An 18,541-nucleotide genomic window follows, 5' to 3' on the forward strand; every position below is an offset into this window, starting at 1 on the left:
AGCGGCTTAACGTACAAAAAACACCGGTAGGCCGCCGTTAAAAGCCGGCGGTTAAACAGCCGGCTATACCGCCGGTAACACCGGCGGTCCATAAACCTCTCGTTAGAACCGCCGGTAATAGCCATTTTTCCTGTAGTGAGAAGCATAATATTAAGTTAAATGCTGCAGAAATGAGGATGCTCGGGTGGTTGAGTGGCTTTACTCTTAGAGACAACATACAAAATGTATATGTGAAAAGGTTGGAGTAGCTCCAGTGGAAGATAATATTAGCGTTAGAACCGCCGGTAATAGCCATTTTTCCTGTAGTGAGAAGCATAATATTAAGTTAAATGCTGCAGAAATGAGGATGCTCGGGTGGTTGAGTGGCTTTACTCTTAGAGACAACATACAAAATGTATATGTGAAAAGGTTGGAGTAGCTCCAGTGGAAGATAATATTAGAGAGTCGCCTTAGATGGTTTGGTCACATAAAACGGCTGCCTTCCGATGACCCGTTTAGGAAAGTAGATGCATTAGATTTGAGTTATGTAAAGAAAGGTAAAGGTAGACCTAAAAAGACTTGGTTAAAAATATTAGAAATGAACTTTCTTTATTAGATTTAGATGAGAATTTGACTCCCAACCAAACACAATGGAGAAAAAAGATTCATGTAGCGATCCCACATGGTGAGATAAAAGCTTGTTGTTGTCGTTGTACTCTATTCAATCTTTACTAAGCAAAATGATGGACCAATCCCTAACATTGGTTTGAAGTCTTCTATCATTATCTCCCTTACCAACACTAGATGCGAGAGTAAGAAGAGCCATAGTGATTAGTGAAGGTATTCTGAAATGTAAATTGAGGTCTTGTTATGCACTAGTAAGTTCAGTAGTGTTTGTTGGGTAATGATGATTGGCCTCTTTCTTTGATAATACTTTGCTGTGATAATTAAAGAAAAAGAGATAGGTCCCAACAACTTCAAAATCTTTAACGCCGCATATTGAGGATCATATGCGGCTCAATAAACTTGAAAGTAAAAGTTATATTGCAAACAAACTCTTTGTCTAGCTTTTCTTTGGCATAGGATATCTGAGATGGTGATTGGATTTTGTTTAATATTCAACCTTACTCTCCAAACCCCAATCCCGAGTGTAAAAAAGGATAAACTGTAGACAGATTGAATTTATCGTTTCTTTTGCAGGACCTTGATGCAGTTGATATGTGCTTGAGAGCAATCAACGCCCTTGCATCCTTTTTATACCGAGACAAAACTGTTGGCAGGGAAGGATTAGTTGCACGTACAGTTGATTCAAAGGGTTCAAATGGGGAGCTACAAGAGAATATATCAAGTCATTTTCTTCGATTATTGCTGCAATTAGTTTTGTTTGAAGACTTCAGGTTAGTGAATTTTAAAATGATTGCAAAAAAATTGTCTGCTCTGGTTTTGTGCTCTTTCTCAACAAGCACATGTACATTCGCGAAGACAACAGGTGTTACTAGTTGTCCGTTGTTAAAAGCTTGTTTATTTGAACTATTCACAATTGTTGTGATGTGCTCCTTGAACTTTACTTTGAAGCATTGAAGTGTGCACGTCACTTTTAAAAAACAATGATTTTGGTGAGTTTTTTGTTTTTATGGACTGAAAATTCGTGACCGGCACTTCTGAGAAGGTTTGGTTTCAGGTGAAATATTTAGAAGGCATATAAGACATTACATATAAATTTTGCTCTCAGTTTGCAAAAACTTCATGATACTTCTTGATATAGTTCTAGGTTTTTCATGGGCACAAGCCCTTATAGTTTATTATCCTCCCTCATTTGGTCACAAGATAGACCTTTTGTTTTAGGCTGGTGGTTAGGATCTAAATGCTGTAGCTTTTAGTATAAACGATTTAAAACGGATGGTGGGCAGTTGATGATAATTAAATTTTCTTTACTTTGACCTTGCTAATTAATTTCATTAAAATCATAGTATATAAGAAAATACTCATGATTTGATCTCATTTGTAAATGACATATTACCATCCATTAAATATATGTCTTAGTTATTTTATCTTTAGTTTTAATTAAGTGTATTAGTGATCATCACTTACAACCTTATCATTTCAAATTAAATTTGAGCATATAATTTTACATAAACTAGATTTAATATTTCCTTAATTTGAATTTTCTATTCTTTCTATTTTTCCCTTAAAAATATTTGTTTAAAGCTCTATACCTTTAAATATTTAATATCAAGCAAATTCTTATTTAATAACATTAGTCTTCCTTTTTTCAACAAAATAAGATTCTAAGACTTTTTTTGTAATACCTCATAGTACCTCTTAGCAGTGTTGTAGAGTGTAAACAAAAAAATATAACATTTTTATCATTAAACATCTTATACATATCATTTGATACACCAACGGAAGCATTTAATAATCTAAAGTTTCATCAAAGAAATACTCACAGAGCCACTACTAATTTCAAAATAAAATCTCACTGAACTGTCTACATACCTTAAATGTTGGTTGACATATAGATTTAAAAACTAGCATATAAATTAAAATACTTGCAACTTAGTTTTCTTCAACTTTTTCATTTCCCTTTCCTAATAGCCAGTAAAAAAGATATTGGTGAAATATGAGGCTCAATAAGCTCTGCAAATTAAATAATAATTAAAATGCAATATTAAAATAAATTACAACATTGAAATCATCATTAAATCAACTTACCATTATTTATAAAACATCATAAAATCATATTGGATATCATTCTTTATTTCATTTAGATTAGATACTAAAGATTAATTTTAGTCTTTTAAAAGATTTGGTTATACTTTCATAAACATATTCAATTGAGTCCAGGTAAATCTGGCATTACCACCATTGAACTATATAGAGGTTCATTTTGCCGTTTTATGGGTCACTTTTGCCCCACCTGCTATGCATGTATCAAATTCTCTAGGGTCCCTTTTGTCCCATCTACATTACAGGTTTCATATTGGATTCCTTTTGTCTGTCTGATAATGTAGATATCATAACATAGAATAGTCAATCTTTACTAATTAAATATTCAGTAACCCTCATATATGCATAATTCATAACTAATTAAGATGGTTATATACAATTCATAATTTATAGAACCATACATCTATTGCATGTAGAATTTGATATGCATTCATGAAAGAATGAAACCTCTTTTAAAAATATTATTAATGAAGAGAAGATTAAACAATCATTTTTGTTCACATATAAAACTTAAATCGTTCATATTAATATGCAATTATTTATACCTGAGTGCATGAATATATTTTCCTATTTACTGTTGGTCATACCTGTTAACGGCGAATGGCGCACCATGGCGCAAAGGTCCCTTTGGAGCCATGGCGCATAGCGCACGGCGCGGCGCGCTATTTTGAACATGGCACAAGTTATATAAAAATTATAAAATAATAAGCATGAATATGAAATATTATTAAAAATGAAAGACAAGCTATCATAATAATAAAAGACAACCATAACATATATAAGTTCGACTAAGTAACATCCAATTATCTCATAATTCAAATATTACAATCTTTTTTTAAAAGATCAAATAAGAATTTAATCTACTCTTCTTGGGAATCATCATCAGCAGCAAATGTTAAAAAAGCTTCATTATCTTCGTCAACATTGTCTCCTACTTCATAATCCTCTTCATAACCCTCATCATCATTCTCAATAGCAACATCATGCATAATTGAAGATCCTTTCTCTTTCCCTTTAGATCATTCCCGAATATTATAGCTTTTATCATAAACACCAGCAGCTTTAGCAACACTTGTCCAAGTTAAATCTTCTTCTCTAGCAATAAAGTCATTTTCTTCATCAGACTCATCATCTAATTTTCCTGTTAGCCATTCATTTGCATCATCTATATCAGTCAAAGAAATAGAATCAATGATATCACGATGATTGAATCTCTAAATCAGTGCTCTATTATATTTCACATAAACTAAATCATTTAAGCGATTAAGCGACCATGATCCAATTTACTTCTTCGTTTGCTATGAAGCTGTAATTAAAATATTATTACATTACTATATTATGAACATATATAAAAAATCAACACATACATTGTAAACTACTTACATGTTCAAAAATACTCCAATTGCGTTCGCATCCAGATGAACTACATGTTAGACTTAGGACTTTGATAGCAAAGCTTTGTAAATTGGGTGCTCCTTGTCCATATGCCAACCACCAATCAGCTGGAAGAAATGAATTTTTTTTTCAATATTATATAACAAATCAGCCTTAATTTTTTTGTAAATAATGATACCTAGAGATCGGGTAGTTCTTTGTCTTACAGCTGGAGGAATACCAAAAAGTCCTTCACCCCTAATGCATCATCTATCTCAGTTAGAGCAAGGCCTTGCATTCCTAAAACCCCCAACGAGGTGTTGTTTGTGGCGTATAATTCCTCCTTTTGTTATTTTACCACAAAAAAATGTATGTCACACTGTTGTTGTCGGATTCATTTGTTAGTATAGCATATTTCCATGCTGGATCTTTTTTTAAAGATTGAACTGAATCTGACATTTTATGATCACCTAAAAGCAAACAAATTTAGATAAAAAAATATAATATTGTCCAAGAAACATAATATGTGGGCTATCGGGGGTCCAAGGGGTCGCTGCCCCCTGGCGGGGTTTGACCTAGCGGTACCGAGCATGTACCTAGTTGTACAGAGCGGTACAGACCATGTACCTAGTTGTACAGAGCGGTACAGACCATGTACCTAGTTGTGCCGAGCTATACCGAGCGGTACATAGCATGTAACTAGTTGTACCGAGCTGTACCTAGTTGTACTGAGCTGTACCGAGCGTGTACCTAGTTGTACCGAGCGGTACATAGCATGTAACTAGCGATACCGAGCATGTACCGAGCGGTATCATGCATGTACTTAGCGATACCGAGCATGTACCGAGCTGTACAGAGCATGTAACTAGTGGTACTGAGCATGTACCGAGCGGTACCGAGCATTTACATAGCAGTACCGAGCGGTATCATGCATGTACTTAGCGATACCGAGCGTGTACCTAGTTGTATCGAGCTGTACCGAGCATGTAACTAGCGGTACTGAGCATGTACCGAGCATTTACATAGCGGTACCGAGCGGTATCATGCATGTACTTAGCGATACCGAGCGGTACCGAGCATTTACATAGCGGTATCATGCATGTACTTAGCGATACCGAGCGTGTACCTAGTTGTATCGAGCTGTACCGAGCAGTATAGAGCATGTAACAAGCGGTACCGAGCGATGTCCAGCATATACATAACGGTACCGAGCATGTACCTAACGATACCGAGCATACCTGTTAAGTTGTATATTCTTATAAGAAATAGCCGTGCAAAACAACATAGCTGTGCGGAACATATGGAGGCTGCAAATCGGAGTCAGGTGGTAAGATTTTTTATTGGAACAGACGAATGAGGGGGCGAATTTGGCATAAGCAATGCTCTGCGGGACGATTCGACGGAAACGACTTCAACTTCAGGACAGATTCGGCTGGATTCGACAGAAGCAGCGAATGCAGCAAACAGAAAACAGAAAACCTTCGACTTCGGGATAGATTCAGCGACCTCAACTTAGAGACTGCGGGAAGTATTCGGCGGATGCAACAAATAGAAAATCTTTCGTGAAATTACGGCAATGAATAGTCTTTTATCCTAAAATATAGATATATTTTTAAATATAAAAATTATTCATAAGTATACATAAATTTAAAAACAATTTGGCGCGTTATTTTTCACCGTGCGCAATGCGCCATGACTCACATGTGGCGCAAATAGTGCGCGCTATTTTAAACAGATGTGCCTAACCATGAACATGGCGCCGTAAGTGCGCCGTACCACGCCGTGCGCCACGGCACACGCTATTTTGCGCCATTAACAGCTATGTTGTTGGTATCTTTCCAAATCATTTTATTTTTCAAACGATGCAGATAATTTCATAAATATATCAAGAATAAATAGTTCTTGCACTTGTAAATTCAATTTACACACTTACCTTCCTAATGAGTCTTCTCTTCCAATTCTCTATCTCTTACTCGTTTATGCCTATAAGTCGCCTACAATCATCTCTCCGATCTTATAAATATCACAATCTGTCATTTAATAAAGTGTATAACATCATCCTATACTTAACATCAATTACCTCAAACACCTCCTGCATATATTGGATGAATTCTCCTAAAATAAAAATTAGGATTATCATCTATAGAACTTAATGACTTTAGAAAAGTTAAAATTAACAATAAACTCTATAATTTCTTACCTCTTTCTTCCTTCCAATATTCTATTAGAATATCCATCCTTAGATATCTTAAAACATATGTATCCAAAATTTTTTTATAAATTGGAAAATGAACTTTTTCATTGTGAAACATGTGAATTAGCTAAACATAAAAGAGCCTCTTTTCTAAACAAAAATGAGAGATGTAATACTCATTTTTATCTTATTCATAGTAACATATATGGACCCTCAAAAATCCCCAACGTATCTAGGGTAGGGGTGTAAACGAGTCGAGTCGAGCTCGAGTCAGGGGGGTGTTTGAGCTCAACTCGCAAGTCAAATACCAAGATCGAACTCGAGCTCGAGCTCGAGTCAAGCTCAAAAATCGAGCTCGAGCTTGACTCACAACACTATATTGAGCTTATCTAGCCGCTCGTTTTCGGCTCGTTTTCGTTCCTAACATTCCCGCCTGCTTTTGATTTTACCGCCTGTTCTTTTATTTTTTGGGAAATCCGCCCGTTTCAAACCGGTGGAGCAGAGACTGCGTGAGCAATGCCACTTTAGCATTAATTAGAAAAGAAAAAGGCTGCTATTCTTCAGTAGCTTTTAGATTAAATATATATTTCTTTGAAAAAAGTTTTATTATTTTATAATTAAAAAGCTGTTTTTCATTTATTAGCATTTATTGGTATTGATTTTTAAAATATTTTTAAAAAGCTGTTGTGAATATTTGATTTATTTTTTTAGAATATTTGATTTAAAAATAAATAAACATTAGTTCGAGCAAGCTCGCGAGCTCACGAGCCGAGCTTCGTCAAGCTCAAACTCGAGCTCATTTACTAAACGAGCTCGAACTCGAGCTCAAGCTCGACTCGCGAGCCTATAAACGAGTCGAGCTCGAGCCGGCTCGGCTCACTTACACCCCTAATCTAGGGCTCGCTGGTTTGTTTTCTTCATTGATGATTGTACTCAGGTATTTTGGATCTATCTCTTAAAAAATAAATCTGACGTTAGCACCATTCTTCCCATTTTTCACACCATAATTCAGAATTGGTTCAGGGTAAAAATAAAGAAATTTTGTTCTAACAATGCTAAAAACTACTTCAACCAAACCATATACTCCTATTTTCAAAGTGAATGTATCATCCATGAATCTTCTTGTGTTCACACCCCAAAGTAAAATGGGGTTGCGAAAAGAAAGAATGGTCATCTTTTAACCTCCACTTATGCCTTCCTACTCCATCACAATATACTAAAATTCTATTGGGGGAAGTCCTCCTAACTGTCACTTACCTCATAAATTGACTACCTTCAAAAATCTTGGGACTGAAAAGTCCAATGAAAGTTTTGTCCTCATTTTACCCCGAGTTTCAAACCCATAATAACCTTACACCCAGGATCTTTGGGTGCTCTGTCTATGTTCACATCACAGTTAGAATAGAAGAAAATTATATCTAAGGGCACTCAAATATATCTTTATTGGATATTCAACCATCCAAAAGGGTTACAAATGTTATCACTATCCATTGATGTCACTTTTGATGAACAAAATTACTATTTTACCAAATCTCATCTTCAGGGGGAGACTGAAACAGAGGAAGACGAGGAAAATGCATTTGCCCCTCTTGACTTTCCTCCACCACCTCAAATCAATCCACCTTAAATCCAAAATAGGGGAATTGAAGACAAAGTTGTCATTAGATTTGGGAATATATAATGTATATTTTAGGCGTACAAGTTCAAACTGTGCTCCGAAGTAGATCCAAGAATCTGAACCATCTCCTGAAAATAAGATAAGCTCGTCACCTCCCTTATACCCTATAACAAACTCTATATCCTTCAATAAATTTTCATCCTCACACAAAAACTTCTTGGTTGCACTAGAAAATGTTCATATTCCTAATAATATTTTTGAGGCTTTATTTGATGAAAATTGAAAAAATAAAGGCCCTAGAAAAAAATAATATATGGGAGATCATCAACCTACCGACAAGGAAAAAAACAATCAGCTCTCTATAAAGTATAAAGTTGATGGTTTACTGGAAAGATACAAGGAAAGACTAGTGGCAAAAGGATACACTCAGACATATGGCATTAACTATCAAGAAACCTTTGCATATGTAGCCAAGATGAACACTGTCAGAATCCTACTCTCACTAGTAGCTAAGTACAAATTGCATATAAAATAATTGGATGTAAAAAATGCATTCCTACATGGGGGTCTGGAAGAAGAGATATTTATGGAAATACCACTAGGATGTAAGAAAAAATTGGAGGTAACAAGATATGTAAATTAAAAAATTCTCTTTATAGGCTCAAACAATCACCAAGGGTCTGGTTTGAAAGATTCTCAAAATTCATGCTTCTTAATAGGTATAAATAGAGTCAAGGGGATCATACACTATTTTTTAAACACTCGGACTCAGGGGAAGTCACAATACTATTTGTTTATGTGGATGATATTATCTTGATTGGAAATAATGAAAAAGAGAAAGTGAGTCTAAGAAAAAACTTTACCAAGGTATTTGATATCAAAGAACTTGATATATTAAAATACATTCTTGTTATTGAAGTAGCTCATTCCAGTAATGGAATCTTCATCTCACAGCAAAAATACTTTAAAGATCTTTTGAAGGAGACAAAAAAATGAGCATGTAAGCCAGCACCAACACCAGTAGAATAAAATCTCAAGTTGGGGGAAACTAAAGAAGATCTAGATATAAACAAGGGTGATTACCAGAGACTTGTGGGAAAATTGATCTACCTTTCCCACACCATATCAGATATAGCATTTGTTGTAAGTATGGTCAGTCAGTTTTGTAAAATCCAAAACAGATACATATGCAAGCAGTAGACAGAATATTACATTACCTTAAGGGAAATTCAGTGAAAGGGATTCTCTTTAGAAGAGATCACGGAATAATCCTAGAAGCATACACTAATGATGATTATGATGGATCACCAATAGACAGAAGATCTACCTCTTGAAACTGCACATTTCTTTGCGGGATCCTAGTTACATGAAGAAGCAAGAAACAGAATGTGGTGATAAGAACTAGTGCAGAAGCAGAATATAGAGCTATGACCTTGGAAATATGTGAGTTACTATAGATCAAGATGATTTTAGAAGACCTAAGAATCAAGTGGGATGATCCCATGAAGTTATATTTTGACAACAAATTAGCAATCAGCATAGCTCACAATCCAATCCAGCATAACAGGACCGAGAAAATAGAAGTTGAAAAATATTTTATTAAAGAAAATTAGACTATGGTTTAGTATGTATCAACCATGTATCATCGAAAGATCAACTTGCACATTTCCTTACCAAAGGATTAGACAACTTTTCCTTTCTCAAAATGATTTTCAAGCGGGAAATGACAGATCTATATTCCCTAACTTGAGGGGGAGTGTTAAATCCCAACCTCTCGTTCCCATATTGATCCCACAGCTACGAATAGAGATTCGTGGGAAGCTCGCCTGAATCACGTTGAATACCTTCCATAGCTAGGCAGCTGATTTAGGATGGATTATATTAAAGAAATTACTCATTATTATGTAGTTATTTGTTTATTTATTAAGGCATCTTGTATAGATCTATAAATAGGGATTATGTTGTATAATAAAATTTAAGTTTTTTCCCTCTCAAACTTCCAGTTGTCAACAGTTAGATTTTACAGTTCATTTATAGATTGGCTGTGGGCTTAAGTCATTTGAGATTGTCATATTTTATCAGCTTGAACATTTTATAGATCTTGTTGACCTTCCTATAGAATATAAGCATCGTACATTTGCATAATTATTCGCACCTATGATGACTTGCATTAGAATATTCATAGAAAACAAGCTACTAGCTATAAAAATTATAATGTTTTATGTGAATATGAAGTGCAAGGATTTTAAACATGATGATATTCATATAATTATCTATTGAAAATTTTCTATAACAAAATTTTAAGAGATTGAATGCAATAATTGTATGACACATTTGACCTCATGTCTAAAACATTTTGGTATAAATTTAATTTTGAATATATTTTATTTGACCTTGTTTCATGAGGCTATATTCAATTCCATGGCTCCTTCTCTCCTTCAGCCTCTTGTGAGATCACATCCAATGCTCTATTAGATACTTATGTAACTTATTTTGGAGGCTTTTCTAAATGTTGTAATTGTCTTAATATTTGGTGGTCGATTTTAGAGATAACTTATTCACTAATGTGATGGTCTTGATTGATGATTCTTGAATTACTTTTTTACGAAGCAAAAAATTTATATCATAATTTGCTTTATGAATATCAAATGCTAAATTCAGTGGAGTCGAATTTGTCCAAAGCTAGCAGATTTGATTAAGATAAATAAATGTCCTGAAGAAAGTTTTTTAAGTTTTATTAATTATTAGTTAATATATAATTTTCTATTATTGGAACATGCATATGATGAGGATTCCTATGGAAACGTAAACTATTATTTTCTCTGATTTTTTTAGTTTTCTATATTGGATTGGATTAATTCAACCAATTCTTATTGATCATCTGTGGGCTAAATTCATTTATGAGTTATTGTTGTTTTAGATTTAATACTAGCCAGTTATGATATTATTCAAATGCCACTCTAATCTTATATGGTCGTTTTTATTATGTTATCATATGAACGCAATTTGGAGTGTGGTGGAGGCTTAGGCTTCGTTTGGAATGGCTTTCTTACTGTTTCTTAAAGTAGCTTTCTAGTATAAAAATTTTAATTTCTAAACTAGAAAGCGGCTTTAAGAAGCAATAAAAAAACCGTCCCAAATGAAGCCTTAATCTATGTGTGACATTTGAATAGAGTTTTTTCATGTGACTTGAGGGTTTTGTTGCATGCGATATTTCAATGCCTATCCGTTTTTCCTATACCGCTCTTACTCTGTTCTTACTTCATGTATAAGTTTAACATTAAGTTGTTTGTGCTCTTAATTTTCTTGTTTGTGCTCTTAATTTTCTTAAATATTGGTTTAATGTGATCTATTCTTTTGTATATTTCAAAGAAGCCTGTTGTTGCTATTGATTATATCTATATTTTATGTTATTATTATTATTTTTACTTTAAAAATTTGTCTTTTTTTTTCCTGTTATTATCCTCATTGCAGAGTGGATCTTACTGGTTCAGCAGCTGATGCACTTCTTCCACTAATCCTATGTGAGCAAGATTTATATCAGGCATGTAATGTGTTGTTTTTATACTTCACAAATGGTTGCAATCCTATGAAGCTTCCTCCATTGTTCACTTCAAATGATTATCATCACTTGCTTCATTTCCTTGTGCAGAGGCTAGTACAGGAGTTCATCGACAAACAGCCAATCGATTCTCTCAGAACAAGATTGGCCAAATCATTTCATTCTCTTACAAGTTCAAACAACCTTTCATCTTCCCTTGACAGACCCAACCGGCACCGCTTTCGAAAGAACTTCCATGAATTCTTAACCGAGATCTCAGGCTTGAGGATCAAGTGAATTTTTTGTTTGGGAATGGAAGAATCCAATCAATTCTCCTCTGCTGGCCATTCTTCGCTGTTTTACCGGCGGAGCGGAGATGATTTCAATGTTCTATTCAAACCCAGGCGCCCAATGTTTTGCATAGCACGCATTCATAACCTTGTAAAGTACTCTGTATGATCTCATTGCCCTGTTCAAGAGTTTCAATAGTTGCTGTGCTTTGTTTTTGAAGGATTGGGTTCTAATGTAAATTTCTTATTATAAGATCTTGTTTTTGAACTGCAAGTATTGAGTTGAACATTGAAATTATGATCTTTGTAGGCCTTTATCAATTTAAAAGCTACATTTTGTTTTTTGAGCGGCTTTATTTGGGACGGCTTTCTTCCTGTTTTTTAAAGAAATTTTCTTACTAAAAAATCACTTTAAAAAACAGGAAGAAAGCCATCCCAAACAAAGCCGAAGCATCAATCTTTGCTTTCCTCATTTTTTCCACTAAAAATTGGGAGGAACGAACCCAAATTACAAGCTTGTAAAAGTTAAAAGAGTTGATTGAGCGTTTCCAGTTTGAAATTTAAAATTTCAGATAAATGATCTCATGAAGCATAATAAAACATTTCTTACGGTAATGATTGTACTGTATATTTCAAGTTTAGGGTTTAGGTGGAATTTATTACTATATTTGCATGTAGATTTTTTAACTAATTATGATTGTTCAAGTCATATAGTGCTAAGGGTGTGATGGATAAAATTATTACCTAATTTAAAATTTTTGATCTTATTGGAAGAGTTGAGGCATTCTCATTTCAGTTGCATTTCAATGCTTTTGAGTTGCAAGTCTCTTGGGGTCCTAACTTAACAACTGTTGTTTTAGATGGTAAGATCATAAATTTATTGTTGTTGAAATTTTCAAATTCATGAGTTGGGTTTTGGTGAAATTTAATCTGAGAAAAAAAATTTTGGTTGAAAAAATAATGAAATTTAGTTATAAAAATTCCTCAAATATAGTTTTTTTCTATTTTTTATGTTTTGGCTAGTTATTCGCATTCGAGCCATCTATCTATCCGTATTTAATGACGACTCCAATTATTAGCCGAACAATTGTCCTCTTGGCCCCTAATAAAATTGTGTTTCAAATTTAAATTAAAATTTTAAATATTGATATGTCATGACATATTTATCGCTTTTTATTTAGGACTCTTATTCCAATTACCATTTCACACCTCATGTTTGGTTTACCTCCTAATAAAAAATTCCTCAAATATAGTTATTTCTATTTTTATGTTTTTGGCTCGTTATTCACACCCGTGGCATCCGTCCATATTTAATGATGACTCCTTTAATTAATAGTTAAACAGTTACCCTCTTGGCCCATAAAAAAAATCCTGGCCAAATTTTCTCTTTGAACGCAGAGCCTCTCTCGCTCTTCTCCTTCTAGATGAACGTTGGTTGCACCTATTCTAGATCTTCTGCCCGCTGAAGCTCACAACGCTCCTCTCTGTCTCGCCAAATCAAGCAACACCGACCCTCACCTCGAACTCTCAACTACGGCCCTCTCTCATCCATCTATGTCTTGTCGATGTGTCAAACCCGTTAGCCCATCAGCCCACAACACTCGACAAATTATTAGGTCCGGTCACCGGACTTATTTTTAGGTCCGAGCATCCAATAAAAACTTGTCACGTGTACTACGCTTTGATTGTGCACTTTGAATGAGCTTTGACTGCGCTTTAGGTGCGCTTTAAGTGCGCTTTACCTACATTTTATCTGCGCTTTTGACTGTGCTTTTTTGAGTCAAAGCGCAGTCCGCTGAAGCTCACAACGCTCCTCTCTGTCTCGCCAAATCAAGCAACACCGACCCTCACCTCGAACTCTCAACTACGGCCCTCTCTCATCCATCTATGTCTTGTCGACGTGTCAAACCCGTTAGCCCATCAGCCCACAACACTCGACAAATTATTAGGTCCGGTCATCGGACTTATTTTTAGGTCCGAGCATCCAAGCTTTACCTACACTTTATATGCGCTTTTGACTGCACTTTTTTGAGTCAAAGCGCAGTCCATGTGGCAAATTTTTAGAGGATGTCCAGACCTATTTTTAGATCCGATGACCGGACATAATAATTTGCCCCAACACTCACCTCCATTGTGAGATTTTTTTCTATCTACTCATCACCAGTTGCACACCTTTGCCAATAGTTCATCGATGCTGTGTCCCAGCGGATAGAAGATTGCATTCTTCTTAGTTTAGTACTTCACATTTCTTCCTCACGGAAGTGCAAAAAATTTGTGTGAGTTGGTCTTCATTTTTTTTTTTTTTTTTAATCTCTTATATAATTTAAAATGTCTTGTTAAGAGACTATTCAAATGATAGCTTGTCTTGCTGAAAAACTACTCGTGTGCATAAAATTTTAAAAATAAAAAAAATTATTAATATATTATTATTGTGAAAAAATATTAAATTTGTTAGTATAAATAATTATAGTTATTAATTACATTAATGAAAACTTAGATATTTACATTATAATCATAGTGGAGAAATTATATTAATTTTATTTTAAAATTCAATACTAAATCAATTATCAAAGGCTTACATGTAAGAAAAAAAAGCATACAAACAACAAAACAATGATAAAATTGATTCCTCTGCTTTGAACTTCCCTTGAAACCCTAATTGCTGCAGACGGGAGAAGAAAGTAGACATGTCGGTCGGGAAAAACAAGAGGATCTTGAAGGGGAAGAAGGGAGGGAAGAAGAAGATAGTGGATCCCTTCTCGAAGAAGGATTGGTATGACATCAAGGCTCCATTGGTTTTTTCGGTGAGGAATATCGAGAAGACTCTCGTGTCGAGGACACATGGAATCAAGATTGCTTCTCAAGGTCTTAAGCATAGTGTTTGAGGTATGCCTGGCCAATCTTTAGAATGATAAGGATCATACATACAAAAAGATTAGGCTTCGTGTAGAGGATGTTCAAGGCAAAAATGTTCTCACGGACTTTTGGGGCATGGATTTCACCACCGACAAGCTCATGTTTCTGGCTCGCAAATGGCAGACATTAATTGAAGCTCATGTTCATGTGAAAACTACTGATAATTACACCTTGCGATTGTTCTGCATTGTCTTCACCAAGAGAAGGCCAAATCAAGTAAAGCATACTTGCTATGCTCGGAGTAGTCAGATAAGATAGATTCGTCATAAAATGAGGGAGATCATGTTGAATCAAGCTTCATCATGTGACCTGAAGAAATTGGTGCATAAATTCATTCCAGAGGTCATAGGTAAGGAGATTGAGAAGACAACAACAAGCATCTAACCCCTGCATAATTTATTTATCCGCAAGGTGAAAATTCTCAAGGCTCCAAAGCTTGATCTCAGAAAACTTATGGAGGTTCATGGAGATTACAAGGAAGATATTGGCATTAAGCTCGATAGGCCTGGGGAAGATGTCGCAATGGAAGGGGATGCCCAAGTGGTTGCAGCTTAATGTTGAAGTGTTATGTTTGTTTGTTATCCTGGTAATGAATTATTTAAAAAATGATGAAAGATGTTATTTGTAGCCAGAGTTGTTAGCATGAAACAAAGGCAATTTTTGTAGTTTTATTTCACATTTCCTCAGACTTTTGAAAAATGCAATAGGAAGTCATGTTGTACACAAATTACTTGTAACATGCTCTTATTGGAATAAATCAATCTAAACTAACATTATTAATAATGAAACATTCATTGATGATGCATTGGAGTTCTATTTTGCATGAAAAAAATATATATCTTCAGCTAGCTCAATTGGAATAAATCCTTCATAATTTGTTGTCATGTCCTCAAAGGGAACATTGAAGTTTATAGACTTGCCTTACTCCTATGTCATATGATAATATTGAACAAAATCATCAATCGATATCATATGATATGCCATATCATGATTAACAAAGGCTTATTGTTGTAATAAGCCATGTCCTAAATGAACTTAATTTCTCAAGTCCTCTATGTGGTCATTTTCATGATCACTATCATTATCGCTAAAATTACCACTTAATCGACTATCAATTATCTAATAATCCTCAATAACATGATCAAGGTGAAAATTCTATTCAATTCCACCATCAAATGGTGGTACCAAGCTACCTACCATGTTCAAGTTAGAACTTAACTCCATCGGTTTGTTAAATTTATGGTGATTGATTAAAATTAAAAAAACTTCAAATTAAATTCATAAAAATTTCTAATCAAATTTTATCATTTTTTCTTATTTGAGAAATTGGTATGTTTTTTGTTAATATGGTTTAATGTCCTTAAGATATTTCATGTTTATAATTGAAAGAACTTGATGGCGTGATATGTGTCATTCAAGTTAATTATGAGACATAGGTTTTGTTTGGGACAGCTTTATTACTACTTTTAAAGTAGTTTTTTAGTACAAAAATTAAAAATTTTAGTACAAAAAAAAATTACTTTAAGAAGCAGTAAGAAAGTCATCCCAAACGAATCCATAATATTAAGGTCATTTGACCTCCATACATCCCTAAAAGAATTCTCATAATTAACATGAATCACAAATGTCACATGAGCTTTTCGACCTAAGTTCAACATAATTTGAATCTCAACTATCATATGAGCTTCGCAACCTAGGCTCAACATAATTTGAATCTCAAACTTAACACTAATGCGTAAATAATTACTAAGCAAATTTACGTAATGAAATAATCATTGATAAATCTCACAATTTAGTTATAAGCTATAATTGATCAAAAAGTTCTCAAAATAATTAAGACTTCAAGATGATGTATTTAGTGAGTTAACTAAAAGGGTTTATAATTTATTGAGCTAAAAATATTAAACAAACACATGACATGATAATAATTTCAAACTTTAATAATTATTTCAACTAAATTAAAAAAGGGCAACAACCTTTGCATTATGAGATTAATTGACTCAATTAGTTGTTAGAATGAAAATCTTGGTTTGAAGTGAATCAAAGGTTGTATTCAAAACTTTACTCTATCATGAAGATTAGTATGAAGTGCTCAAATATCTAAGGTGCTCAAATGTATAATCATATTATTATTTAAAAAGATTTTTTTATAAAATATAATGTACATTTTCCTTCATTTTGTTCCTCTACATATAAAATAAACTCTAAGAAATCATTTAATACTTCAAAAAAAAAAGAGTGTTATTATTTTTAGTCAAGCATATTACATAAAATTAATTACTAACAAAAGTTAATTGAGCATAAAAAATTCAAATATTTAAAATTACTTACTGACAAACCTTCGTGTTTTGATTAATCATTTTATATTCTTGAAAATAACTACGATAACAAACCACCCAACAAAGAAATTTCTTGAGACCAACAAAATTATATCAAATAGATTTCACAATATAAATTTAGACAATTTTGAAATAAAAAAAGAGGAAGATAATGAAATGAAATGAAACATAGGGTTTTCACAATATAAATTAAGCCATTACCGACGATTTTTTTCAGAACCGCCGATATTTACAAGTGTGCTAGGTATTGCTCGGTATTGCTCAGACCGAGCAATACCTAGCAATACGTGAATATAGCAACCACGGGTTTCGGTCCAAGTCGGGTCGTCCGGCCGCGCGTTAAAAAATAAGAGCACGTGGCGACATGTTATTGGCGTCCGAACATAGAGCTACGTCAAAAATTCTCCCTAATGGGACGTTTCAAGCAACACTTTGGAACGTGGGCCCCACTAAAAATTAAAAAATCTCTAAAAAAAACTCTTTTAAAAAAATATTTTTGTGTAAAAAAAAATTAGAAGGCGGCGCGCCGGCGCCTATATAGCGGTCGTCCAAAAAAAAAATGGTGTCGTGGGTCCCTTCCACCCAAAAAAAAATTTACAATAACTGCAACTGATTTCCATTTGCTCCAAACGGCACATCCTTTGGCCATGAATATTATTGTTTATTCCTTTCCATTTACACCTTATTATTATTAAAAAAACTTCTCTCTCGCAATTGTTTATTCATTCTAAGCAAAAATGAGTGAATGACTTTTTTATTTTTTATTTTTATTTTTTGGGAAAAACCTACACGATAATAAAAAAGAAATTATCAGACCTTAAAGAATCAAAAGCCCCCTAAAAATACAAGAAATAAAATGAAATCTATGGGCTAATGATCAAAACTAATACGATACACAAGCAAAGGAAACAAACGATAGCCAAATAAGCAACCCAAGCAAAACAAAAACCCAAATAAGGCCAACTGAAGGAGTAGAAGCCAAAAAAAGCACCCCATCAATCCACGCCAAACAATCAGCAACAACCCAACACACCAAGGAGGAAAGCAAGACAGGAACAAAAAAAGACATACCCAGGCCGCCACTGGTTGCCAGGCATGGGCCATCCAAGAAGACCACCGCAACTAGCCTCGTTTCTTTTTGGACTTCCGCTTCTTGAGATTAACACTCTTATTGCTAAAGTCAGCGTCAACAATTTGAAGGATACTCAAGTCGAAATTTTCCCAGGAAGCTGAATCATCCTCAATGAAACTTTCATCATCATATGAATTTTCATCATGAAGCCAATCACCATGTAACACCTCACTATCCCTAGATAGGTGAGAAAGCATTACATCCCTAAGTACAATAGTTATAAGCACAGTAAAAATCGGATCATCAAAACTTTTAGACAAAGGATCGTCACCATCAGAAAGTGGCTAAGTAACCATAGTACCAGGCCGAAAATCACCCCTAGGAGAGGCAGCACCATCATCACCAACATCACGATTCTCATCACCCTCCCAAACATCAAGCTGCTGCACCACACTGGCAACATCTAGCAAATCAAGACAGTCCGAAGAAGC

At 34.3% G+C, this 18,541-nt stretch overlaps 1 protein-coding gene and 1 pseudogene across 1 annotated transcript in view; both read left to right on the top strand.

Moving 5' to 3' along the window:
* LOC110096946 (exportin-4) overlaps positions 1-12,044 on the top strand; it is a gene marked incomplete at its 5' end in the record, with an annotated part of 92,996 nt that extends 80,952 nt beyond the window's left edge. Inside the window, 3 exon segments of the mRNA XM_020823111.2 lie at positions 1,180-1,376; positions 11,367-11,436; positions 11,545-12,044. Of these exon segments, the coding sequence (XP_020678770.1) occupies positions 1,180-1,376; positions 11,367-11,436; positions 11,545-11,730 (453 nt within the window).
* Positions 12,045-14,410: 2,366 nt separating this feature from the next.
* On the top strand, positions 14,411-15,194 carry LOC110096953 (annotated as a pseudogene).
* Positions 15,195-18,541: the final 3,347 nt, after the last annotated feature.

This window comes from Dendrobium catenatum, unplaced genomic scaffold (genome assembly GCF_001605985.2).
Source record: "Dendrobium catenatum unplaced genomic scaffold, ASM160598v2 fragScaff_scaffold_334, whole genome shotgun sequence".
NCBI lineage: Eukaryota > Viridiplantae > Streptophyta > Magnoliopsida > Asparagales > Orchidaceae > Dendrobium > Dendrobium catenatum.